Genomic DNA, 26,870 nt, shown 5'->3' with positions numbered 1-26,870 from the left:
CACGTTTCTGTTCATGCTCAATGATGAAGGGTTCATCTTATTGGTCTTTTATTGAAGCTTCTGTGTGGTTTTGTTTGGCCTGCCCATACTAGGTACTGTATATCCTGATCCCTGGCAAACTATCAGATGTATAGACCCCTCAGCCTATATACCCTGTCTACATGCTGCTAGCTAGACCGCTCTAGGCCTGTACCCCTGTACCCAGAATCAATAGTATGAGCTGATGAACACACTGCACTCATTGTCCTCAGCCAGTGTCTCACGTGTAGGTGCTCGGCACACAGACCATACATGGATTAGGGGTCAATTAGATAGATGATGATTGGGCAAGATTTGATTTGAGTCGGTATCATGATTCTCGTCACTATTCGACAGACGTTTAGGCCTAATTGATAGGTCTTTCCGGAGGAGGGTTAGTGTGTTGTCTGTCTTCTCATGGTGGATGTATGATTTGGTGAGAGGTAGAGCTAAGTTAGAGGAGGGTTAGTGTGTTGTCTGTCTTCTCATGGTGGATGTATGATTTGGTGAGAGGTAGAGCTAAGTTAGAGGAGGGAGATAAAAGCCTAGCTGTTCTCTTTTACAGTTGTTCATACCAGACCAAGTGCAAATCATCACTGGGCAAAATAAACTTTTCTTAGGCGCCGTCATGACACACTAGATAGAGGATGATATCGTCTGCCAGCTGATGGTTAACCTATCCACCAAAGGTGCCTGGGCACCCTAAACACGCCCACCCCTTTGGCCGCCTCCTGCTCTCTATCATAGGGCTCTGAATGTAGGATTAAAGGGATACTTCAGGATGTTGGCAACGAGGCCCTTTCTCTACTTCCTCAGTCAGATGAACTTGTGGACACCATTTATGTCTCTGTGTGCAGTTTACCCCAAAATCCAGAAACTCACAAGTGATTCCAAACATTGAAACTAGTTCAGTGGAGTTTTCCCTCTCCCTCTCTCTCTTTCCATGTAGCACTGTACTGAAATAGCTGCAGAAAATGGGTCATGAGACCTGTGAGGTTGCTGGATGCAGGCCTCTCACTAAGCCTCATCAATGATTATCTTCACAAATGCAGAGGTGCATCAATGGTACACCAGATATGTTCAACAGCACTATCAACGACCTACTAGCCTAACACTATGACGGTATCCATATTGTGTTTTTGTTCCTTTTAAATTGATTAAACGAATATGGTCAATACAGTCATTTCTCTGTCGGGATTCCCCTGCCTATGAGGATATATGAAAATGGCACCCCTTATTGTTCTGTGTTCTAGGGCATATTGACTAACTTCCGTATATGGCCTTACATAACCCGGCTAAATGCTTTCAGGGTATCCAAGAGTTTCGCTCTGTTTTCATAGTGTTTTTCCCCCAGCACTTTAATCCAGGGTTTTTCTGGAGGGTGTATATATGGATTAGGGCTGTTGGCATGGGAAGTGTTGCCAGGGACAACAGTCAACCCATCTACAGGCTCCATCCCCTTCCACCCCTCCTGTTGATCGATTGGCTGGCTAGCTGTTGGGCTCCGGATGGACTCGGACTCTGTGCTTCTCTCTGCTTTATAAGGCTGGACACGCAGGGCTCAGTAGTAAACATTCTCACTCGGATCATCACTGGTTCAGTGAAACTCTACTCTGCCACCTGTTAGACTCTCAGCAGCAACATGGCTACCTTTGTATTGGTGAGTTGTTCCATAGCATCAGCATTCAGCACTGTCAACAGCCTGACTCGGAATCTTATGACACTGTGTGATTTGTTTCTGTTTCGGAACATCTATGGATGCATGCAGTTTTCCTTAGGGAAATGAATTAGTGTCGGTATCAGAGGGTTTGGGATGTGCTTGTCAGTGATGTTGAAATTGTGCATTGCCAAAGCCATACAGTACATCTGTTAGGTCTAGATTGCATTGCATTTTGTTTACTTGCACACAATATTTGCTGTAAAAGCACAACAAGAGGACATACTTGAAAGTCCATATTACACACACGACACAGGCCATTTTGTAACCTAGATATAGGATAGATGCAGAGAGAAACTGAGTTTAATAAGCCAATGTTTTCCTCCTGAGACAAGTCGTAAAAGTAATTGTCTGCTGTGAGAAGGGGGGTGGGGGGGAGAACTGAGAAATGAGTGACTGAGTGAGGCCTCTGGTTGCCTGTGTCACTCAGGTTATATGAGCGCCTTCTCCTTTTAGCCCTCTGTCACACAGTAGCTTCTCTGGCCTCTCACCCTGGCCCCTCTGGCCTCTCACCCTGGCCCCTCTGGCCTCTCACCCTGGCCTCTCACCCTGGCCCCTCTGCACTCAGGTCTTAGGGGACATTTTGTTAGTGCAATCGATGGGATGGACAGAATGGGGCAGTCTGCAGATGACCCACCCAGGCTCTGAAAGTGCATGGGATTGCACTTCATCTGTAGTTGTATGGGATATTGATTTGATTCTGTGTATCAGAGAAAGGGCTATAGATAGACATATGGGGCTATGTAGGTGCTGAAAATAGGCTAAGCCCAATAACCTGTCAAAACACAATCATGATTGTTATCCTGTTTCTATTGACATGTGTGAATGGAAAGAGAGTGGTCTGGATGTGGGTTTTCAGCACAGGGAGACCGGGTCTGTGTGCTCCTGGTGCCCAGAGAGTTAATCTGGGAGTTAATGTATATACTGTATTAAGACCCAATCACTGGACACTTTAATAAATGGACCACTAGTCACTTTAAACGATACCACTTTAAATAATGCCACTTGAATAGTGTTTACATATTTTGCAGTGCTCATATCACATGTATATACTGTATTTTATACCATCTACTGCACCTTGCCTATGCAGCTCGACCATCGCTCATCCATATACTTATGTACATATTCTTATTCACCCCTTTTAGATGTGTGTATTAGGTAGTTGTTGGGAATTGTTAGATATTACTGAACTGTTGGAACTAGAAGCTCAAGCATTTCGCTACACTCGCATTAACATCTGCTAACCATGTGTATGTGACCAATCAAATTTGATTTCATCTGGGAGTTAACCACTTTTGGTTAGTCACTTGCAAACATTAACTTCCAGAATTGTTTTTGAGACACGTTGTGTCCTCGTGTCATCTCCACATGAGAATCATGTTCCCTGTGTGAATCCACCTGTAAATAGAGACATCATTACTTGTAATTTAATCCACTCCTCCTCTCGCCGTCCCAGGTGGCTACATGCCACACCTGTAACAAAATGTCCAAGCATAACGGCGTCAACAGGAACTTCATGGCCACTCTCTCCAAGAGCCACGGCACCCCCTGGAGCGCAGGCAAACACAAGACTCCCCAGTCCACCAACAGAAGCCATGCCACGGGCATCCCAAAGTCTGCATCCAAAGACAAGACGCCCTGCAGTACGCCAAGGTAAACAAACAATACCAGGCCACCGGTACCTCAAATGGTACCCTATTTTACTTCTATTAACTATATCTCGCTTAGCTGAAAATCTGCATTTTAAGGGACTTCTTGAGATGTGAGGGCAATAGATGGTATCACTCAACTGATGGACACTGTGTGGTCACTGAACACAGCGATTTAGAAAAAATAGATTTCAATCTTGGAGGTGTTTCCTGATGAATTACACATTTGGTTAATGATGTTTGTCCCCCATGAGACACTGTAGAAGCCTATTTCACTTACTCAAAATCCCCAGAATGAATTTAATATAACTCAAGAAATCTGTAATTCATTTTGAAGTTTTTGCCAAGGATGTTTTAGTTGGGCAATTTTACATCTAAGTAAGCTGTTTTGGTGCACTATTTCTCAAGGGGAAAAAAAGAAGTGTGACGTGTTGTCTTATGTAAACAAAGTCGGAGCTGCTGGGAAGGTCTCACTGTCTATGCTATTGGATAGAGAGCGATCACCGCAGCTGTTCACCCCATGTTAGTGGACAAATGAACATCGTCACATCAAAACCCATCTTTCATTTACCTGTTGTGACGCACAGATGTTCCACACTCCATTTTAGATGAGACTGACTGAGGAAAATTATCCTATTTACATTAGTCAAGAGAATAACTGTCTCTGACTCATATTGATGCCACACGGGCTGTTTTCAAAGAATGTGTTGCTTTTTAAAGGCAGTCGCTCTTTAACCTTTAATCAGTGTCAGCTTGCAGATTCTGACATGACAGTATTCCTGTATTTCCAGGTCCACCGGTTCCTCCTCGGCCTCAAAGCCCGCAAGTGTGAAGAAGTCGGCCTTCTCCCGCCTCAAGAGGATCCTCATGCTGGAGGACAACCAGAAGACGAAGACCAAGGGAGGACTCAAAGACTTCCTCTCCTCCCTCTGAATGACTGACAAACACTGGGCTCCGTTGCATGGGCCCAAGAGTCAGCCATGACACCACCATGATATGAAACTGAACCAGTCTCTCGTGCCTGCTTAGAATTCAGAATGGTCCTGCTGGAATTCTGAATGGTCCTGCTGGAATTCTGAATGGTCCTGCTGGAATTCTGAATGGTCCTGTTGGAATTCAGAATGGTCCTGTTGGAATTCAGAATGGTCCTGTTGGAATTCAGAATGGTCCTGCTTAGTATTCAGAATGGTCCTGCTTAGTATTCAGAATGGTCCTGCTTAGTATTCAGAATGGTCCTGCTTAGTATTCAGAATGGTCCTGTTGGTATTCAGAATGGTCCTGCTTAGTATTCAGAATGGTCCTGCTTAGTATTCAGAATGGTCCTGCTTAGTATTCAGAATGGTCCTGCTTAGTATTCAGAATGGTCCTGCTTAGTATTCAGAATGGTCCTGCTTAGTATTCAGAAGGGTCCTGCTTAGTATTCAGAAGGGTCCTGCTTAGTATTCAGAAGGGTCCTGCTTAGTATTCAGAAGGGTCCTGCTTAGTATTCAGAAGGGTCCTGCTTAGTATTCAGAAGGGTCCTGCTTAGTATTCAGAAGGGTCCTGCTTAGTATTCAGAAGGGTCCTGCTTAGTATTCAGAAGGGTCCTGCTTAGTATTCAGAAGGGTCCTGCTTAGTATTCAGAAGGGTCCTGCTTAGTATTCAGAATGGTCCTGCTTAGTATTCAGAATGGTCCTGCTTAGTATTCAGAATGGTCCTGCTTAGTATTCAGAAGGGTCCTGCTTAGTATTCAGAAGGGTCCTGCTTAGTATTCAGAAGGGTCCTGCTTAGTATTCAGAAGGGTCCTGCTTAGTATTCAGAAGGGTCCTGCTTAGTATTCAGAAGGGTCCTGCTTGGAATTCAGAATGGTCCTGCTTGGTATTCAGAATGGTCCTGCTTGGAATTCAGAATGGTCCTGCTTGGAATTCAGAATGGTCCTGCTTGGAATTCAGAATGGTCCTGCTTGGAATTCAGAATGGTCCTGCTTGGAATTCAGAATGGTCCTGCTTGGAATTCAGAATGGTCCTGCTTGGAATTCAGAATGGTCCTGCTTGGAATTCAGAATGGTCCTGCTTGGAATTCAGAATGGTCCTGCTTGGAATTCAGAATGGTCCTGCTTGGAATTCAGAATGGTCCTGCTTGGAATTCAGAATGGTCCTGCTTGGAATTCAGAATGGTCCTGCTTGGAATTCAGAATGGTCCTGCTTGGAATTCAGAATGGTCCTGCTTGGAATTCAGAATGGTCCTGCTTGGAATTCAGAATGGTCCTGCTTGGAATTCAGAATGGTCCTGCTCGGAATTCAGAACAACAAGGCTATAGAGGGGAGGAGTCGGCTGTCAGTCAATAAGCGCTACAGCGCAACCTGTTGAGAGAATTAAAGGGGCATGTTTTTTTCTTCTTCACATGCCACCCCCCAACTGCCCCTGAGGTCCCCCTTCCGTAGAGCTGTCCAAACTGGGAATGGTCCCACACCACCACATCACTCAGGAATTCCACTGTCCCAATTGGATGGTGGGAGTGGCATTGGAAGCAAAGCTCACCCCTCTCTTCCATTGCATTTATGATGAGGCAGGCAAAATAAATTGTTTGGAGTTATAGCATGTTTTGATTGAGAGGGTGATTTTTATTTGTTACAATCACATTTATGATAAATATGACTTTGTTAATGCTTGAGTTTCCTACTTCTTTATTACTTGGTTGTTGTCCTCTGTTTTATTTTGGTGAACTCCACAAGGTGTGTCTTCTTGAAACTTCCTCTTGTTAGATCACCAGCCAGGTAGGGCTGATCATTTGTTACTATCTTATGATCACCGTGCCAAACACATGTTTGTTTACTCATGGTTTTGAGAATCCTATTTGGATGCATCGGACACATCAACTGTTTATAATGAAATAGGCGATAGGGCTGAAATTTGTGATGCGATTTAATGACAATTTGTTTGTTTCTTGTTGATGTTTTCCTGTTAGTTCATATTCACAATTACTATTAGACTGCATGTTGTAATGGCTGCTTTGATCCAACACATTTTATAATGCATTTTGTAACGAAGATTTTCTTTGGTTGTAATTAATCCAATGTGTGGGTTTGTATCATTGCATATAATCCTGAATTACCTCACATTTATATTCCTTCTACACTTTTTTTCAATCTAAATATTACTGTGTTGAATGATAGAACTCATGAAGATACAGTGCCTTCTGAAAGTATTCAGAACCCTTGACTCTTCCCACAGGTTACAGCCTAACTATAAAATGGATACATTTGTTTTTGTTGCCTAATCAATCTACACACAATACCCCATAATGACAAAGCAAAAACAGGTTGAATTTTTTTGTACTTTATTAAAAATAAAATAAATAAAATTTCAAAATAATTCAGACCCTGTACTTTGTTGAAGGCCATTTGGCAGCAATTACAGCCTTGAGTCTTGGTTATGACGCTACAAACTTGGTAAACCTGTATTTGAGGAGTTTCTCCCATCCTTCTCTGCAGATCCTCTCTAGCTCTGTCAGGTTGGATGGGGAGCGTCGCTGCACAGCTATTTTCAGGTCTCCCCAAAGATGTTCTATTGGGTTCAAGTCCGGGCTCTGGCTGGGCCACTCAAGGACATTCGGACTTCTCCCAAAGTCACTCCTGTGTCGTCTTTGTGTGCTTAGTGTCGTTGTCCTGTTGTAAGGTGAACCTTTGCCATAGTCTGAGGTCCTGAGTACTCTGGAGCAGGTTTTCATCAAGGATCTCTGTACATTGCTCCGTTCATCTTTCCCTTGATCCTGTCTAGTCTCAGTCCCTGCCGCTGAAAAACATCCCCACACCATGATGCTACTACGACCATGCTTCACCGTAGGGATGGTGCCAGGTTTCCTCCAGAATTGAAGCTTGGCATTCAGGCCAAAGAGTTCAGTCTTGGTTTCATCAGACCGGAGAACTTTTTCTCATGGTCTGAGAGTCGTTTAGGTGCCTTTTGGCAAACTCAAAGCGGGCTGTCGTGCCTTTACTGAGGAGTGGCTTCCGTCTGGCCACTTTACCATAAAGGCCTGATTAGTGGAGTGCTGCAGAGATGGTTGTCCTTCTGGAAGGTTCTCCCATCTCCTAGGAGGAACTCTACAGCTCTGTGTGACCATCAGGTTCTTCTCCCCCGATTGCTCAGGTGGCCAGCTGTTGGAAGAGTCTTGGTGGTTCCAAACTTCTTCCATTTAAGAATGATGGAGGCCACTGTATTCATGGGGACCTTGAATGCTGCAGAAGTTCTTGGTACCTTTCCCCAGATCTGTTTTTTTGACACTACTGTTGTGGAGGTCTACGGACAATTCCTTCAACCTTATGGCTTGGTTTTTGCTCTGACATGTACTGTCAACTATTTGACTTTATATAGTCAGGTTTGTACCTTTCCAAACCATGTCCAAACAATTGAATTTACCACAGGTGGACTCCAATCAAGTTGTAGAAACATCAAGGATGATCAATGGAAACAGGATGCACCTGAGCTCATTTGAGTCTCATAGCAAAGAGTCTAAAAACTTATGTAAATAAGGTATGTTTTTTATGTTGAATAAATATGCAACAATTTCTAAAAACCTGTTTTCACGTTTCATTATGGGGTATTGTGTGTAGATTGCTGAGTTTTTTCAAAATATTTGTTTATCCATTTTAGTTTCCGAAGGCACTAAGTCGACTGTCAGTGTTGCAATGTATTCACAGTGGCAGTTTTCAGAAAACAAGTCTCTCATTAAGTGCTAGAAATATAACTTTTTAAAGGGTGCTTGTTTTTGATACATGGTACATGTTTTGAACACTGTTTGTTTACAATAATATTGTTTACAAACAATGGAGTAAAGCAAGTTTATGGGTTATGCCAGTTGAACAGTTCATGAGACATTTTTAAGTTATATTCTTCAAGAATCAATAACTATACATCAATTTTTGGACTCTTATATTAATGATATATCTATCCCGGGCTGCCCCTTTAATACCTCTACATACGGACTGTTTATAAGCACATTATAGAGTTGATTCTACAGTTGGTAGCTGGAAATACTCGGGTAACTGCAATAAAACTCAAAAGGGTACAGTATGAATACTTTATAAACTACTACAGACCACACCTTTTCATTCAAAGTATAGTCCTGGCTGTATATGATAATACGGAAATAAACACCTGCGCAAACCCGGCATAGATATTAAAACCAGGCATGCTCGACTCCCTTTGACATGTAGGCGGCGCTGCGATGGCATGCTCAATCAGAAGCAGAAAATAACTACGTAGAGTTCTAGAAAATGTCCCCATTTAGCTTGTCCCGAATGTATTGGTGTTAGAGAAATCCTATCAAACTGAAATTAAAGGGTTATTTTATGAACACTTATCCAATGTCGTTGCAATGTCTAGTCGAAAGAGATAGCTATACTCGGAGGACAGAGGGGACCGCAAAAGGCACAATGAATCAAAACACGACGTGGAAAAACTTAAGAAACAAGCGACAAAACTGATCCAAGAAGTGCAAAAGCTGAAGCATGTGAAGACGTAAGTAAACCACACGTGCTTCGGTGGGATCGAACTTGTGGATTAATAAAACAACAGTGTAGTTGATCGGCCTTGTGATTTAGCAAGAAACGCTGCCTATCATTGTTAAATGACTGTAGCTTTCAGCATAGACAATTTAACTAGATCGGTTCTGTAGCATGGCTCTACATGGTGCTTTGCCACTGACTGCTAAATATCCCACTTGAACAGGGGTACCTACCAAAACACAAAGTATATTATCATATTTATTCTCACCGCCATTGTTTTCTTTCCCCCACTATGCAGTTATGAAAAACCTCCACCTGGATTCATTAATGTATAGTAAGGGCAGGTCATTATGACCGCTCACTGCCAGGTAAATCATTACTGTGATAGCTAGCTACAGCTCGTCTATCAGTAAAGGGATTGCTATGGAAACTGGAATATGTGCCATCTTGCTACTTGAAACACAGGGGCTGTTTTTTTAGGACGAGGAGTACAAACCAGAGGACTGTATTCCTGCTGATCCAGGAAATGAGGACGCTAGAGACTTCCTGGCTCACGCCCCCACCAAGGGGCTGTGGATGCCTCTGGGGAAGGAGGTGTGAGTAGAAACACAGGGTTATTATGTGACACCCTGGGGCCTGCTAAAAAGTAATCACATGTTATTTGTCACATGCATAACTACATCCGGTGTAGACCTTACTGTGAAATGCTTCCTTACAAACCCTTAATAGCCAACAATGTAGTTCAAGAAAGAGTTAAGAACATATTTACTAAATAAACAAAAGTAAAAAATAAAATAATAAGTAACACAATAAAATAACGAAGCTATATACAAGGGGTACCGGTACCAATGTTTGGGGGTACAGGTTACTCAAGGTCATTTGTACATGTAGGCAGGGGTAAAGTGACTATGCATAGATAATAAACAGAGAGTAGCAGCAGTGTAAAAACAAAGGGGGTCCATGTAAATAGTCCGGATGGCCATTTGATTAGTTGTTCAGCAGTCTTATGACTTGGGGGTAGAAGCTATTATGGAGCCTTTTGGTCCTAGACTTGGCGCTCCGGTACCGCTTGCCGTGCGCTAGCAGATAGAACAGTCTATAACTTGGGTGACTGAAGTCTTCTACAATGTTTTGGGCCTTGCTCTGCATTATATAGCGACAAGGTGGCATTTGGGATGCATACCTACCAGGGGAGGATGGCTCACAATAATGTCCGGAACGGAGCAAATTTAATGGCATCAAACACATGGAAACCATGTATATTTGATACCATTCCACTAATTCCACTCCAGCCTTTACCACGAGCCCGTCCTCCTCAATTAAGGTGCCACCAACCTCCTGTGATACCTACATTTTAGGGTGCATCTCAATAGTCTAAAGTGGCTTCCTCTCCTCGTCCTTCATCTCCTCGTCCTCCTTCATCTACAGCACACTGATGTGAAATAACCTTAAAAAACGTAGTGCTTCTGCGACTGACTGGGATTAAATAGACACTCCTTTATAAGTGGGTCACTATCACAGGTCTAGAAAATGTACAGCTTGAAATGGGCAGAGGTCCATCCATGCTTATGTGATCATGTACGGCGCTCTATTGAAATATAGCAGAAAGACAAATAAAGTTGTCTTCACCACTGGATAGTCCTGGTCCTTATCCTCTCAATACTGTCACTTAAATTCAACCCCACTGAGAGAGACAGGAGAGTGGCTATGGGTTTGTCTCAAATGGCACCCTATTCCCTATCTAGTTCATTACTCGTGATCAGGGTACATGGTACACTCATAGGGCTCTGGTCAAAATAATTGCACTATATAGGGAATTAAGTGGCATTTGGGACACACTCTAGGCGTCGCTTGATAGACCCATCCCTTTTGAATGAGCTCAGGGTCACGTCGGTGTAGCAGTGATTCACATCTGTTCTGCTTTTTCCTCAAAGAATAAAGGCTGCCCCCACTCCCACTCGCGTTCTTGATAAAGCATACTAGGTTAGTCTAAAGTCCTGTGGAATTACAAAGTCTTACCTTTTCCAGATAATACTTTGGGAAAGTGTTTGAATATTTATTCGTTTTGATTTTGAATTGCGTTTAGATGTAGGCTAAGTGATAAACAGGTGTATATGAATCTATTCCACGTTCCAACACTTGTTTGGGTGATTTCTTAGAGAGCAGGAGGGATTGTGCTTGTGGTACCAACATGACACTTCTCCCTTGTGCAGGTTGGTGATGCAAGCATTATGGACACAGGACGGGGGACCGAGAGTGTCCCTTCTTCACCAAAGGAAACCAGAAACTGGAGCAGTTCAGAGTGGTGAGTCTCCTCCATCTTTCAACTCATCTCGGTTAACCCAGAACTAAAGTCTTGTGTAATTGGTCAGCTGCTCGATGAAGTTCTGGGTCCATACGTGTTAAGAGAGGCTAGAACGAGGAGCTCCACCCTCTCAATTTGCAAGATACTGGCAAGTCTATGGGCCAACTTGTCCCCTACCCTTCCTGTGGGCCGAATTGTCCCCTACCATTCCAATGGGCCAAATTGTCCCCTACCCTTCCTGTGGGCTAAATTGTCCCCCACCCTTCCTGTGGGCTGAATTTTCCCCCACCCTTCCTGTGGGCTGAATTGACCCCTACCCCTCCTGTGGCATGAATTGACCCCTACCCCTCCGAAACGTGAACGATGCTACACACCTGCGAAATCGTGGTTTGTCCAAATAATCAAAGATGCAAACCCTAAGCACCAGAACTATTGCTGCTCGTTAGATATTGGTGCCCATAGTTTATAAAGACAGATATACGGTACCATTTATGTTTACCTAATCTGCCCACAAGAGATTATTTCAACTAATCATCAAGCCTTTTGACTAGTTGAATATAATGTGTTACTGCTGGTCTCAAACCAACAAATGGGTCCCTAGGACTAGGATTGGTCCTGTCACAACCATAACCTTGTGGAGACGTCTGCTCCTGGTCCCAACCATAACCTCGTGGAGACGTCTGCTCCTGGTCCCAACAATAACCTCGTGGAGTCGTCTGCTTCTGGTACCAACTATAACCTCGTGGAGACGTCTGCTTCTGGTCCCAACTATAACCTTGTGGAGACGTCTGCTTCTGGTCCCAACCATAACCTTGTGGAGACGTCTGCTTCTGGTCCCAACTATAACCTCGTGGGGACGTCTGCTCCTGGTCCCAACTATAACCTCGTGGAGACGTCTGCTTCTGGTCCCAACTATAACCTCGTGGGGACGTCTGCTCCTGGTCCCAACTATAACCTCGTGGAGACGTCTGCTCTTGGTCCCAACCATAACCTCGTGGAGACGTCTGCTTCTGGTCCCAACTATAACCTCGTGGGGACGTCTGCTCCTGGTCCCAACTATAACCTTGTGGAGACGTCTGCTCCTGGTCCCAACTATAACCTCGTGGAGACGTCTGCTCCTGGTCCCAACTATAACCTTGTGGAGACGTCTGCTCTTGGTCCCAACTATAACCTCGTGGAGACGTCTGCTCCTGGTCCCAACCATAACCTCGTGGAGACGTCTGCTTCTGGTCGCAACTATAACCTTGTGGAGACGTCTGCTCCTGGTCCCAACTATAACCTCGTGGAGACGTCTGCTCCTGGTCCCAACTATAACCTCGTGGAGACGTCTGCTCTTGGTCCCAACTATAACCTCGTGGAGACGTCTGCTCCTGGTCCCAACCATAACCTCGTGGAGACGTCTGCTTCTGGTCCCAACTATAACCTCGTGGAGACGTCTGCTCTTGGTCCCAACTATAACCTCGTGGAGACGTCTGCTCTTGGTCCCAACTATAACCTCGTGGAGACGTCTGCTTCTGGTCCCAACTATAACCTCGTGGAGACGTCTGCTTCTGGTCGCAACTATAACCTTGTGGAGACGTCTGCTCCTGGTCCCAACTATAACCTCGTGGAGACGTCTGCTCTTGGTCCCAACCATAACCTTGTGGAGACATCTGCTCCTGGTCCCAACTATAACCTCGTGGAGACGTCTGCTCCTGGTCCCAACTATAACCTCGTGCAGACGTCTGCTCCTGGTCCCAACTATAACCTCGTGGAGACGTCTGCTCCTGGTCCCAACTATAACCTCGTGCAGACGTCTGCTCCTGGTCCCAACTATAACCTCGTGGAGACGTCTGCTCCTGGTCCCAACTATAACCTCGTGGAGACGTCTGCTCTTGGTCTCAACCATAACCTCGTGCACATTTGTGGCCTGCTGGAGGTCATTTTGCAGGGCTCTGGCAGTGCTCCTCTTTGCACAAAGGCGGAGGTAGCGATCCTGCTGCTGGGTTGTTGCCCTCCTACGGCCTCCTCCACGTCTCCTGATGGAATGGCCTGTCTCCTGGTAGAGCCTCCATGCTCTGAACACTACGCTGACAGACACAGCAAACCTTCTTGCCACAGCTCGCATTGATGTGCTATCCTGGATGAGCTGCACTACCTGAGCCACTTGTGTGGGTTGTAGACTCCGTCTCATGCTACCACTAGAGTGAAAGCACCGCCAGCATTCAAAAGTGACCAAAACATCAGCCAGGAAGCATAGGAACTGAGAAGTGGTCTGTGGTCACCACCTGCAGAACCACTCCTTTATTGGGGGTGTCTTGCTAATTGCCTATAATTTCCACCTTTTGTCTATTCCATTTGCACAACAGCATGTGAAATTTATTGTCAATCGGTGTTGCTTCCTAAGTGGACAGTTTGATTTCACAGAAGTGTGATTGACTTGGAGTTACATTGTGTTGTTTAAGTGTTCCCTTTATTTTTTTGAGCAGTGTATAACCTCGCGGGAACGTTTAGGTGCCTGCCTTCCTGCCTTGGACCAGGAGCATGCTTGCTTGATGCAACTGGATACATTAAGGCCGCATCCCAAATCACACCCTTTTCCCCATTTGTGCACTACTTTTCACCAGGGCCCATAGGGATTTGTTCAAAAGTAGTGCACTACATTGGGAAACGGGTGTGATTTTGGATGCAACCAGCATCTCTATCCTCTGCAGCTGGATGCTTCTGGGCTCTGCAGATTCACACAGTGCAGTTGTTCTGTAGCCCTGCTTGCTACGATGCCACTGCAATGATTACCATAAGTACAAGCGTATCATATTTTCATTGTGATACAACAACCGGATTTAAAAATGCGGATGTGGCAGAGGAGAGCGTTGAATGGGGGGAAATAATGTTGCCTAAGAGCAGTAGCTGAATGGAGTTTTATCTTGCCATGCTTGTTATCGTTGTAGTGTTTGCAATGTGTGTTATCCTGTACATTTTGTAAATAAGTACCTAAACCATCTATTTCTTGTAGGTGCACGAAGACCCAATGTACGACATGATGAGAGAAAACAAACAGAATGAAAAAGAAACAAGGTAACTACCTTCTGGTTTTATTATCAAAAATATGTTTGGGTAGATGTCTCCTCCGCTGTTTGGAGTTGATCATAGTTAAGGTAGTCTGGACTGAATACTGTGCATAGGACAGTTCTTCTGTAACTTGTCTTTGTTACATCAATTCGGAGGACACCCCCCCTGGGTCATCGGAGGACACACCCCCCCCCCCCCCCCGGGTCATCGGAGGACACCCCCCCCCCCCCCCGGGTCATCGGAGGACACCCCCCCTGGGTCATCGGGGGACACACTGAAGTCAACGCCCTAATCTAATTAGATTCAATCGATCATATTCTGATAGCTGTCAGAGCACATAGTCAAACTGGTGAATAAAAGTATATTTAAAAACTGTTATGGACGACATTGAAAGTGAACTTGGGTGTCTACGGGGAAGTTTTAAAGGACCATCTGAACTGATGAAAGTGAACTTGGGTGTCTACGGGGAAGTTTTAAAGGACCATCTGAACTGATGAAAGTGAACTTGGGTGTCTACGGGGAAGTTTTAAAGGACCATCTGAACTGATGAAAGTGAACTTGGGTGTCTACGGGGAAGTTTTAAAGGACCATCTGAACTGATGAAAGTGCAACATGAGATATATGTGATAATGATAGGAGAGAGGCCGAGTGTGTTCTACAGGATCGTATGAGCTGATCAAATGAATGTTATGATGATGTGAGAGACGGAGTGAAAAGTGACAGTGGCAGACAGAGCCCAATGAGCTCTAGTGCACTAGATATGGAAACAGCCTTGGCCAAAGGACCCATGAGCTAGCTCTGCTCTGCCTCAGAGTCCTTGCCTTGAACAGTCCTAATGATTACTTCACTGTGCTCTGGGTGGATGATGTCAACGTTGACGAGAACAATGCTCCTCCAGCTCCACAGATTAATTGTTAATGAAGCTTGGGAACCGCCGTGTTGGAAGTTTGGGTTGTTTTCAGTGTCTTGCAACTTGCACAAGCGCTCTTGTTTCTCTCTGAGCATACCGAATCAATGGAAATGGAAAGTTTTGGGCTAATCAAAGAACAGGGATGCCTCTGTCTCTGAGTTGTTTGATCATTGGGGTTTCTTGATATATTCATCTTTTATTGCTGGCTACTCTGCTGGCTGCCTGAAACAAGCTCTCTCTCTGTCTCTCTCTGTCTCCCTCTCTGTCGGTCTCTGTCTCGCTCGCTCTCTCTGTCTCCCTGTCTCACTTTCTCTCTGTCTCCGTCTCGCTCTCTCTGTCTCCGTCTCGCTCTCTCTCTCTCCGTCTCCCTGTCTCACTTTCTCTCTGTCTCCGTCTCGCTCTCTCCGTCTCCGTCTCGCTCTCTCTCTCCGTCTCCCTGTCTCGCTCTCTCTGTCTCCGTCTCACTCTGTCTCCCTCTCGCTCTCTCTCTCCGTCTCCCTGTCTCACTTTCTCTCTGTCTCCGTCTCGCTCTCTCTCTCTCCGTCTCCCTGTCTCGCTCTCTCTGTCTCCGTCTCGCTCCGTCTCCCTCTCGCTCTCTCTCTCCCTGTCTCACTTTCTCTCTCTCTCCGTCTCGCTCTCTCTCTCCGTCTCCCTGTCTCGCTTTCTCTCTGTCTCCGTCTCGCTCTGTCTCCGTCTCGCTCTCTCTCCGTCTCGCTCTCTCTCCGTCTCGCTCTCTCTCCGTCTCGCTCTCTCTCCGTCTCGCTCTCTCTCCGTCTCGCTCTCTGTCCGTCTCGCTCTCTTCCCGTCTGGCTCTCCCGCCGTCTCGCTCTCCCTCCGTCTCGCTCTCTCCCTCTCGCTCTCTCCCTCTCGCTCTCTCTGTCTCGCTCTCTCTGTCTCGCTCTCTCTGTCTCCCTCTCGCTCTCTCTGTCTCCCTCTCGCTCTCTCTGTCTCCCTCTCGCTCTCTCTGTCTCCCTCTCGCTCTCTCTGTCTCCCTCTCGCTCTCTCTGTCTCCCTCTCGCTCTCTCTGTCTCCCTCTCGCTCTCTCTGTCTCCCTCTCGCTCTCTCTGTCTCCCTCTCGCTCTCTCTGTCTCCCTCTCGCTCTCTCTGTCTCCCTCTCGCTCTCTCTGTCTCCCTCTCGCTCTCTCTGTCTCCCTCTCGCTCTCTCTGTCTCGCTCTCTCTGTCTCGCTCTCTCTGTCTCCCTCTCGCTCTCTCTGTCTCGCTCTCTCTGTCTCGCTCTCTCTGTCTCGCTCTCTCTGTCTCGCTCTCTCTGTCTCGCTCTCTCTGTCTCCCTCTCGCTCTCTCTGTCTCCCTCTCGCTCTCTCTGTCTCCCTCTCGCTCTCTCTGTCTCCCTCTCGCTCTCTCTGTCTCCCTCTCGCTCTCTCTGTCTCCCTCTCGCTCTCTCTGTCTCCCTCTCGCTCTCTCTGTCTCCCTCTCGCTCTCTCTGTCTCCCTCTCGCTCTCTCTGTCTCCCTCTCGCTCTCTCTGTCTCCCTCTCGCTCTCTCTGTCTCCCTCTCGCTCTCTCCGTCTCCCTCTCGCTCTCTCCGTCTCCCTCTCGCTCTCTCCGTCTCTCTCTCGCTCTGTCTCGCGCTCTCACTCGGTCTCTCTCTCTTATGACCCACTTTAGCGCCAGCTGAAAACACCTTTTAGCCCGTCCTAATCCCCATATGATACACACTCAGTACTCACCAGCTGTCAGTTGACAATCGCTGATAAAATACTTGAATTAGTGGAAATCTGAGATGGCTTCTGATTCTGGAGGAAAAAGTCACAGATGTTACGAGGACAAGATGTTTATGTGTGTCTGATGAAACATATTTTTCACCTTACAGAAGAAACTGTGTGTCAGTTTCACACCTTGCCTCTCTGCTCGAATGGTTCTAACCCATCTGACTCTCTTCCCTCTCTTTCTACCCCCTCTGTCTCTCCCACTCCCTGTCTCCCCCTGCCCACCCCCCTACTCTCCCTCTCTCCAACCCCCACCCCCTACTCTCCCTCTCTCCAACCCCCACCCCCTACTCTCCCTCTCTCCAACCCCCACCCCCTACTCTCCCTCGCTCCAACCCCCACCCCCTACTCTCTCTCTCTCCAACCCCCACCCCCTACTCTCCCTCTCTCCAACCCCCACCCCCTACTCTCCCTCGCTCCAACCCCCACCCCCTACTCTCCCTCTCTACAACCCCCACCCCCTACTCTCCCTCGCTCCAACCCCCACCCCCTACTCTCCCTCGCTCCAACCCCCACCCCCTACTCTCCCTCGCTCCAACCCCCACCCCCTACTCTCCCTCTCTCCAACCCCCACCCCCTACTCTCCCTCTCTCCAACCCCCACCCCCTACTCTCCCTCTCTCCAACCCCCACCCCCTACTCTCCCTCGCTCCAACCCCCACCCCCTACTCTCCCTCGCTCCAACCCCCACCCCCTACTCTCCCTCGCTCCAACCCCCACCCCCTACTCTCCCTCGCTCCAACCCCCACCCCCTACTCTCCCTCGCTCCAACCCCCACCCCCTACTCTCCCTCGCTCCAACCCCCACCCCCTACTCTCCCTCGCTCCAACCCCCACCCCCTACTCTCCCTCTCTCCAACCCCCACCCCCTACTCTCCCTCTCTCCAACCCCCACCCCCTACTCTCCCTCTCTCCAACCCCCACCCCCTACTCTCTCTCTCTCCAACCCCCACCCCCTACTCTCCCTCGCTCCAACCCCCACCCCCTACTCTCCCTCGCTCCAACCCCCACCCCCTACTCTCCCTCGCTCCAACCCCCACCCCCTACTCTCCCTCGCTCCAACCCCCACCCCCTACTCTCCCTCGCTCCAACCCCCACCCCCTACTCTCTCCCTCTCCAACCCCCACCCCCCAATCTCTCTGTCTCCAACCCTCTCTCTCTCCACCCCCCACTCTCTCTCTCTCCAACCCCCACCCCCAATCTCTCTCGCTCCAACCCCCACCCCCTACTCTCCCTCGCTCCAACACCCACCCCCTACTCTCCCTCTCTCCAACCCCCCCCCCCCTACTCTCCCTCTCTCCAACCCCCACCCCCCTACTCTCCCTCGCTCCAACCCCCACCCCCTACTCTCCCTCTCTCCAACCCCCACCCCCTACTCTCTCTCTCTCCAACCCCCACCCCCTACTCTCCCTCTCTCCAACCCCCACCCCCTACTCTCCCTCGCTCCAACCCCCACCCCCTACTCTCCCTCGCTCCAACCCCCACCCCCTACTCTCCCTCGCTCCAACCCCCACCCCCTACTCTCCCTCGCTCCAACCCCCACCCCCTACTCTCCCTCGCTCCAACCCCCACCCCCTACTCTCCCTCGCTCCAACCCCCACCCCCTACTCTCCCTCGCTCCAACCCCCACCCCCTACTCTCTCTCTCTCCAACCCCCACCCCCCAATCTCTCTCTCTCCAACCCCCACCCCCTACTCTCCCTCTCTCCAACCCCCACCCCCTACTCTCTCTCTCTCCAACCCCCACCCCCCAATCTCTCTCTCTCCAACCCTCTCTCTCTCCACCCCCCACTCTCTCTCTCTCCAACCCCCACCCCCCAATCTCTCTCTCTCCAACCCTCTCTCTCTCCAACCCCCACTCTCTCTCTCTCCAACCCCCGCTCACTCTCGCTCTCTCTACCCCATCTCCCACCTACCTCTCTCCAGGATCCAGCAGCTGCAGCAGCTCCTGCAGGATGCTACCTCTTCCTCTGACAGCTCCTCCTCTTCCTCCTCCACCAGTGAGAGCAAGAAGAGGAAACACAAGAAAAATAAAGAAAAGTAGAAGAAGGAAACACCACAAGTCCTCCAAACCAGTGACTGTTCTGAGTCTGACTGAGCCGTTGGAACCTACCTGTATTGGTCTTGCAGGGAGAGGTGACTACACTGCAGTGTCTGTCAGTCAGTGAGCGGCTATAGTGGTTCTTATCCAATGGCTCAGTGTCGCTTCAATGGTGCACTATGAAGTGCACACTAGATGACCCTCTTTGGTTCAGCCTTCCCCTCTGCCTTCCTTCCCTCCACCTTCAAATAATACATGACTTGTCCCATCCCTCATATGGTTAATGAGTTCATTAGTCCTCTACTCCATTAGACACCTGAAACCCCACCTCTTTAAGGAATACCTAGGATAGGATAAAGTAATCCTTCTAAACCCCCCCCCCCCCCCCTTAAAAGATTTAGATGCACTATTGTAAAGTGGTTGTTCCACTGGATATCATAAGGTGAATGCACCAATTTGTAAGTCGCTCTGGATAAGAGTGTCTGCTAAATGACTTAAATGTAAATGTAGATCATATTGAATAGGATCCTATGGATGTGTGGTGGTAATTGTGAATGTAGGGCCCCTCAGAAGAGGAACTCTAACAGCTTTGATAATGAGATGTTATTTTTCACATGCGCTGAATAAAATGAGTGTAGACCTTCCAGTGAAATGCTTACTGACAAGCTTTCTCAACAGAATGAAGTAAGAGGATAAAAAGATGAGAAATAAAACACACAAGAATGAAGCTCTTATACAGGGAGTACCAGTACCATGTCAATGGGCAGAGGTAGGAGTTAATCTCAATCTAAACATGTTCCACAAACAGCATGTTGGTAGAGATTGTGTTTCTGTTTTACGTGACCGTTTTCATCAACGTCCCTGTCAAATTGCAGGTCTGAAATGGCTTGGTGATAGGCCTGTATGATGACAACAGTGATTGTAGGCCTGTATGATGACAACAGTGATTGTAGGCCTGTATGATGACAACAGTGATTGTAGGCCTGTATGATGACAACAGTGATTGTAGGCCTGTATGATGACAACAGTGATTGTAGGCCTGTATGATGACAACAGTGATTGTAGGCCTGTATGATGACAACAGTGATTGTAGGCCTGTATGATGACAACAGTGATTGTAGGCCTGTATGATGACAACAGTGATTGTAGGCCTGTATGATGACAACAGTGATTGTAGGCCTGTATGATGACAACAGTGATTGTAGGCCTGTATGATGACAACAGTGATTGTAGGCCTGTATGATGACAACAGTGATTGTAGGCCTGTATGATGACAACAGTGATTGTAGGCCTGTATGATGACAACAGTGATTGTAGGCCTGTATGATGACAACAGTGATTGTAGGCCTGTATGATGACAACAGTGATTGTAGGCCTGTATGATGACAACAGTGATTGTAGGCCTGTATGATGACAACAGTGATTGTAGGCCTGTATGATGACAACAGTGATTGTAGGCCTGTATGATGACAACAGTGATTGTAGGCCTGTATGATGACAACAGTGATTGTAGGCCTGTATGATGACAACAGTGATTGTAGGCCTGTATGATGACAACAGTGATTGTAGGCCTGTATGATGACAACAGTGATTGTAGGCCTGTATGATGAAAACAGTGATTGTAGACCTGTATGATGACAACAGTGATTGTAGGCCTGTATGATGACAACAGTGATTGTAGGCCTGTATGATGACAACAGTGATTGTAGGCCTGTATGATGACAACAGTGATTGTAGGCCTGTATGATGACAACAGTGATTGTAGGCCTGTATGATGACAACAGTGATTGTAGGCCTGTATGATGACAACAGTGATTGTAGGCCTGTATGATGACAACAGTGATTGTAGGCCTGTATGATGACAACAGTGATTGTAGGCCTGTATGATGACAACAGTGATTGTAGGCCTGTATGATGACAACAGTGATTGTAGGCCTGTATGATGACAACAGTGATTGTAGGCCTGTATGATGAAAACTGTGATTGTAGGCCTGTATGATGACAACAGTGATTGTAGGCCTGTATGATGACAACAGTGATTGTAGGCCTGTATGATGACAACAGTGATTGTAGGCCTGTATGATGACAACAGTGATTGTAGGCCTGTATGATGACAACAGTGATTGTAGGCCTGTATGATGACAACAGTGATTGTAGGCCTGTATGATGAAAACTGTGATTGTAGGCCTGTATGATGACAACAGTGATTGTAGGCCTGTATGATGACAACAGTGATTGTAGGCCTGTATGATGACAACAGTGATTGTAGGCCTGTATGATGACAACAGTGATTGTAGGCCTGTATGATGACAACAGTGATTGTAGGCCTGTATGATGACAACAGTGATTGTAGGCCTGTATGATGACAACAGTGATTGTAGGCCTGTATGATGACAACAGTGATTGTAGGCCTGTATGATGAAAACTGTGATTGTAGGCCTGTATGATGACAACAGTGATTGTAGGCCTGTATGATGACAACAGTGATTGTAGGCCTGTATGATGACAACAGTGATTGTAGGCCTGTATGATGACAACAGTGATTGTAGGCCTGTATGATGACAACAGTGATTGTAGGCCTGTATGATGAAAACTGTGATTGTAGGCCTGTATGATGACAACAGTGATTGTAGGCCTGTATGATGACAACAGTGATTGTATGCCTGTATGATGACAACAGTGATTGTAGGCCTGTATGATGAAAACTGTGATTGTAGGCCTGTATGATGACAACAGTGATTGTAGGCCTGTATGATGACAACAGTGATTGTAGGCCTGTATGATGACAACAGTGATTGTAGGCCTGTATGATGACAACAGTGATTGTAGGCCTGTATGATGACAACAGTGATTGTAGGCCTGTATGATGAAAACTGTGATTGTAGGCCTGTATGATGACAACAGTGATTGTAGGCCTGTATGATGACAACAGTGATTGTAGGCCTGTATGATGACAACAGTGATTGTAGGCCTGTATGATGACAACAGTGATTGTAGGCCTGTATGATGACAACAGTGATTGTAGGCCTGTATGATGACAACAGTGATTGTAGGCCTGTATGATGACAACAGTGATTGTAGGCCTGTATGATGACAACAGTGATTGTAGGCCTGTATGATGACAACAGTGATTGTAGGCCTGTATGATGACAACAGTGATTGTAGGCCTGTATGATGACAACAGTGATTGTAGGCCTGTATGATGAAAACAGTGATTGTAGGCCTGTATGATGAAAACAGTGATTGTAGACCTGTATGATGACAACAGTGATTGTAGGCCTGTTTGATGACAACAGTGATTGTAGGCCTGTATGATGACAACAGTGATTGTAGGCCTGTATGATGACAACAGTGATTGTAGGCCTGTATGATGACAACAGTGATTGTAGGCCTGTATGATGACAACAGTGATTGTAGGCCTGTATGATGACAACAGTGATTGTAGGCCTGTATGATGACAACAGTGATTGTAGGCCTGTATGATGACAACAGTGATTGTAGGCCTGTATGATGACAACAGTGATTGTAGGCCTGTATGATGACAACAGTGATTGTAGGCCTGTATGATGAAAACTGTGATTGTAGGCCTGTATGATGACAACAGTGATTGTAGGCCTGTATGATGACAACAGTGATTGTAGGCCTGTATGATGACAACAGTGATTGTAGGCCTGTATGATGACAACAGTGATTGTAGGCCTGTATGATGACAACAGTGATTGTAGGCCTGTATGATGAAAACTGTGATTGTAGGCCTGTATGATGACAACAGTGATTGTAGGCCTGTATGATGACAACAGTGATTGTAGGCCTGTATGATGACAACAGTGATTGTAGGCCTGTATGATGACAACAGTGATTGTAGGCCTGTATGATGACAACAGTGATTGTAGGCCTGTATGATGACAACAGTGATTGTAGGCCTGTATGATAAAAACTGTGATTGTAGGCCTGTATGATGACAACAGTGATTGTAGGCCTGTATGATGACAACAGTGATTGTAGGCCTGTATGATGACAACAGTGATTGTAGGCCTGTATGATGACAACAGTGATTGTAGGCCTGTATGATGAAAACTGTGATTGTAGGCCTGTATGATGACAACAGTGATTGTAGGCCTGTATGATGACAACAGTGATTGTAGGCCTGTATGATGACAACAGTGATTGTATGCCTGTATGATGACAACAGTGATTGTAGGCCTGTATGATGACAACAGTGATTGTAGGCCTGTATGATGACAACAGTGATTGTAGGCCTGTATGATGACAACAGTGATTGTAGGCCTGTATGATGACAACAGTGATTGTAGGCCTGTATGATGACAACAGTGATTGTAGGCCTGTATGATGACAACAGTGATTGTAGGCCTGTATGATGAAAACTGTGATTGTAGGCCTGTATGATGACAACAGTGATTGTAGGCCTGTATGATGAAAACTGTGATTGTAGGCCTGTATGATGAAAACTGGGGGAAATTGCAGCAAATGTTTTCCTTTATTCATGTGTTATAAGAGGCTGCTGGATGTTTGAATGTTTACTACGATCCTAGAAGTATTTGGAATAAATTGAGATTGGAATTTACATATTTAATTTAAATCCAACTCGACGAAGGGAGAGAATGTATTTCAGTGTGTTTGTTTATTTTATGTTTACTGCTCACATTAACCTTGAAGCTGCAGGTAAAGCATACTTTCATTTTGTCATTATTCACTTTGTGTTTGTCTTTTCCGTACGTCTTCCAATATTTTTCAACTGCATGCATTTTGTTTGTTTCATTGATCGTGACAAGGTCAAGACTGACCAACATAGACGTCGGCCGTGCCAAATGAGTGGCCGTCCTTCTATCACCTCTGACCACAGCACATCGCCTGTCGTTTTCTGTTCATTTACAGATGATTTTACATTTCAAGTTTTATTAGTTGTATGTACAGGATCCACATAGTGTACAGGATCCACATGGTGTACAGGATCCACATGGGATGCACCATCCAACGGAATACTCACTTGTAGGTTCCAACTCACTTGTAGGTTCCACATTGCAACAACAATAAGAAATAAAAGATAAGAATACGAACAGAAAGTAAATGGCTCAGGAGAATAAAATAAACATTTTAGCATTAGTAAAATACAGGAAGGCACAATTTATAGTCCAATGTGTTTTGGGGATGGGGAATTGGGCAGGCAAGTGTTTAAATTGTGCGGTATTTAGCAATAATAATACGAGTCTTGTAGCAGTAATGATGTATGTGAGTGCATGTGTACTAAGGTGGGGAGAGTCAGTGCAGGTGGTCAGTCCAATTCCAGTGTTCAGCCGTCTGATGGCTTGTAGATAGGAGCTGTTGGATTCAGACCTCATACTCTGACACTGTTTTCCCGGTAAGGGAGAGAACAGCTCGTGGTTGGGCTGTGTGGGGTCCTTGATGCTGCAGGCCTTCCTCAGGCACCGTTTCCAGTAGATGTCCTGGATGGGTAGGAGCACGGTCCCAGTGATATACTGGGCCTTCTTCACCACCCGCTGCAGGGCCTTGCGGTCATGAACGGAGCAATTCCCGTACCAGGCCTTGATGCAACCGGTCAGGACGCTCTCGATTGTGCAGCGGTCGTGTTTGGAGAGGACCCGGAGTGTCATGAAGAATTTCTTAAGCTGCCTTAGGAAGTACAGACACTGTTGCACCCTCTTGACAAGAGTAGTGGCGGTGTTCCATGTCAAGTCCTTGGTGATGTGAGCGCAGAGGAACTTAAAACGTCTGACGCTTTCTACTGCAGTCCTGTTGATGTGGATTGGGTATGTTACCTCTGTTTCCTGAAGTCAACAACAACTCCTTTGTTTTGCTGACGTTGAGGGAGAGGTTGTCTTGGCACCACAATGCCAGTTCTTACCTCCTCCCTATAGGCTGACTTGTCGTTGTTGGCTATCAGGCCTACAACCGTGGTGTCATCAGCAAAGTTGATGTTGGTGTCGTGCAAAGCCACACAGTTGTAGGTTAACAGGGAGTACAGCAGAGGGCTGAGGACACACCCCTGGGAGGCCCCTGTGTTAAGAGTCAGTGTGGAGGAGGTGTTGTTGCCAATCCTCACAGCCTTTGGGCTGCCTGTCAGGAAGTCCTGGATCCAGGGCTCTGAGCTTGGTGCCAAGTTTGGAGTGAACAATAGTGTGGAATGCTGAACTGAAGTCAATGAACATCATTCTCACGTACACTACCGGTCAAAAGTTTTAGAACACCTACTTATTGAAGGGTTTTTCTTTATTTTTATTTGTAAACATTGTAGAATAATAGTGAAGGCATCAAAACTATGAAGTAACACATATGGAATCATGTAGTAACCAAAAAAGTGTTAAACAAAGCAAAATGTATTTTATATATGAGATTCTTCAAATAGCCACCCTTTGCCTTGATGACAGCTTTGCACACACATGTTGAATCGCCAGCCTTCGTCAACACCCAGCAGGTGATCTACTGTGCAGGGGGCGGCCGATGTTTATGTTCCTTCCACATCTCCATCCCCTATAATGTCCCAGTGCTTATCACTGTCCCATTAATGTCCCAGTAGTTAGCACTGTTTCCTTTTTAAAGGTAGAGAAAAGAAAACACTTTCCCTTGACGAAGGCCATGCAGCCGAAACACATCAGAGTTTTTAAGGTTTGTTTTTAAGGTTTGTTTCCATTGAACAAATAAAGTCATTTTAATGAATTATATGAAGAGTGCCTTGGTGCGCCTTTCTTTTTGACTTCCCCTTTGATCTTGAAAGACCTCTCAGAAATCCCAGGGTAGAATAGGTTACTCACTAATGTGCCATTTTGTAGTCGGTAACACGCACACACTGCAGGCCACATCAAGAGTTCTCCACTTTGCCCTTCTCTAATGATAGGATGTCTATTTAGAGAAGTGTGTTATCAAAACTATAAATCTTATTTTAATGACCCCAATTAGAGGACTTTAAGCAGTCCTTCAGGGGAGAAAGATGTATTTGAATTTGGATTAGTGTCCTAGTGGATTCAGCATGAAGTTAGGCCTAAAGGTGTGTGTGTTTCCTAGTAATGGAAAGCTTCATTTGATCTCTCCTTTCACCATCTCTCTCTTATCCTCCTTTTCATGGCAACTCCCTCCTTTCCTTTCTCTGGTGCTTTGAGCAAAGGCTTCGGATAAATCAACAGCATTTAAACAGTGTCCCATCTGCACCACGTAGCCCTCTCGCTCTCTCTGAGCAGAGACAGACATGAATCTCCTAGATGATCACTGGACACTGCTGCTCCGAGGCAGACACTTTGGCAAAGTTAAGATAGAAAAGCTTCTATATTGAACCACTATTTTATGGGGCAGGAGAAAAGGCTAGAGTTGGTAACACTTTATTTGTATAGTCCATCTGTGGATGCTCTTCAGACGATCAGTAACATCAACTATCTTCCATTTTATGTATGCAATTCTTCTTTGCCAAAAACTGCCATAGCATCGGCCCCTAACATGGAATAATAGCACAAAACAGGATTTCTTCATATCATTTCTGGGTCTGTTTTTTTCACAATTGACACAGTTATCGTGACAGAGTATTATCAATCGAATATTATGCAACACCACTCATTTCTTAATTATCTTTTTGCTTGTCACATTTCATATCTTCCTTCGTCTTGTCCTACCAGATCTAGTACCAGAGACAACGTTTGGGTGTTTGGCCACCATTAGCCCAGATTATATGCCAGACAGACAGTAGAGGCACATGATCCTGTTTAAATCCTGATGCTGTACTGTGGAGAGGAGAGCTGTGTGCCTGGCACGGTGGCACCAGTTCAGATCACTCATAGATGTCTCTAACTCTCTCTCTTTCTCTCTCTCTCTCTCTCTCTCTCTCTCTCTCTCTCTCTCTCTGTCTCTCTCTCTCTCTCTCTCTCTCTTCCTCTCTGTCTTTCTCTCTAACTATCTTCCTCTCTCTCTCTCTCTCTAACTCTCTTCCTCTCTCTCTCTCTTCC

General features: G+C 46.2%; 1 protein-coding gene and 1 pseudogene across 1 annotated transcript in view; both read left to right on the top strand.

The window, feature by feature from the left end:
- LOC129820198 (UPF0711 protein C18orf21 homolog) overlaps window positions 1-8,725 on the top strand; it is a 29,076-nt gene extending 20,351 nt beyond the window's left edge. The window contains exons 4-5 of the mRNA XM_055877195.1: window positions 3,192-3,388; window positions 4,176-8,725. Coding sequence (XP_055733170.1) covers window positions 3,192-3,388; window positions 4,176-4,317 — 339 coding nt within the window. The 3' untranslated portion in view covers window positions 4,318-8,725. The remainder of the gene's footprint in view (window positions 1-3,191; window positions 3,389-4,175) is intronic.
- Window positions 8,726-9,220: 495 nt separating this feature from the next.
- Window positions 9,221-19,546, top strand: LOC129820340 (retinitis pigmentosa 9 protein homolog; annotated as a pseudogene).
- Window positions 19,547-26,870: the final 7,324 nt, after the last annotated feature.

Source organism: Salvelinus fontinalis, chromosome 22 (genome assembly GCF_029448725.1).
Source record: "Salvelinus fontinalis isolate EN_2023a chromosome 22, ASM2944872v1, whole genome shotgun sequence".
NCBI lineage: Eukaryota > Metazoa > Chordata > Actinopteri > Salmoniformes > Salmonidae > Salvelinus > Salvelinus fontinalis.
This window is presented reverse-complemented; position numbering and strand designations above follow the sequence as displayed.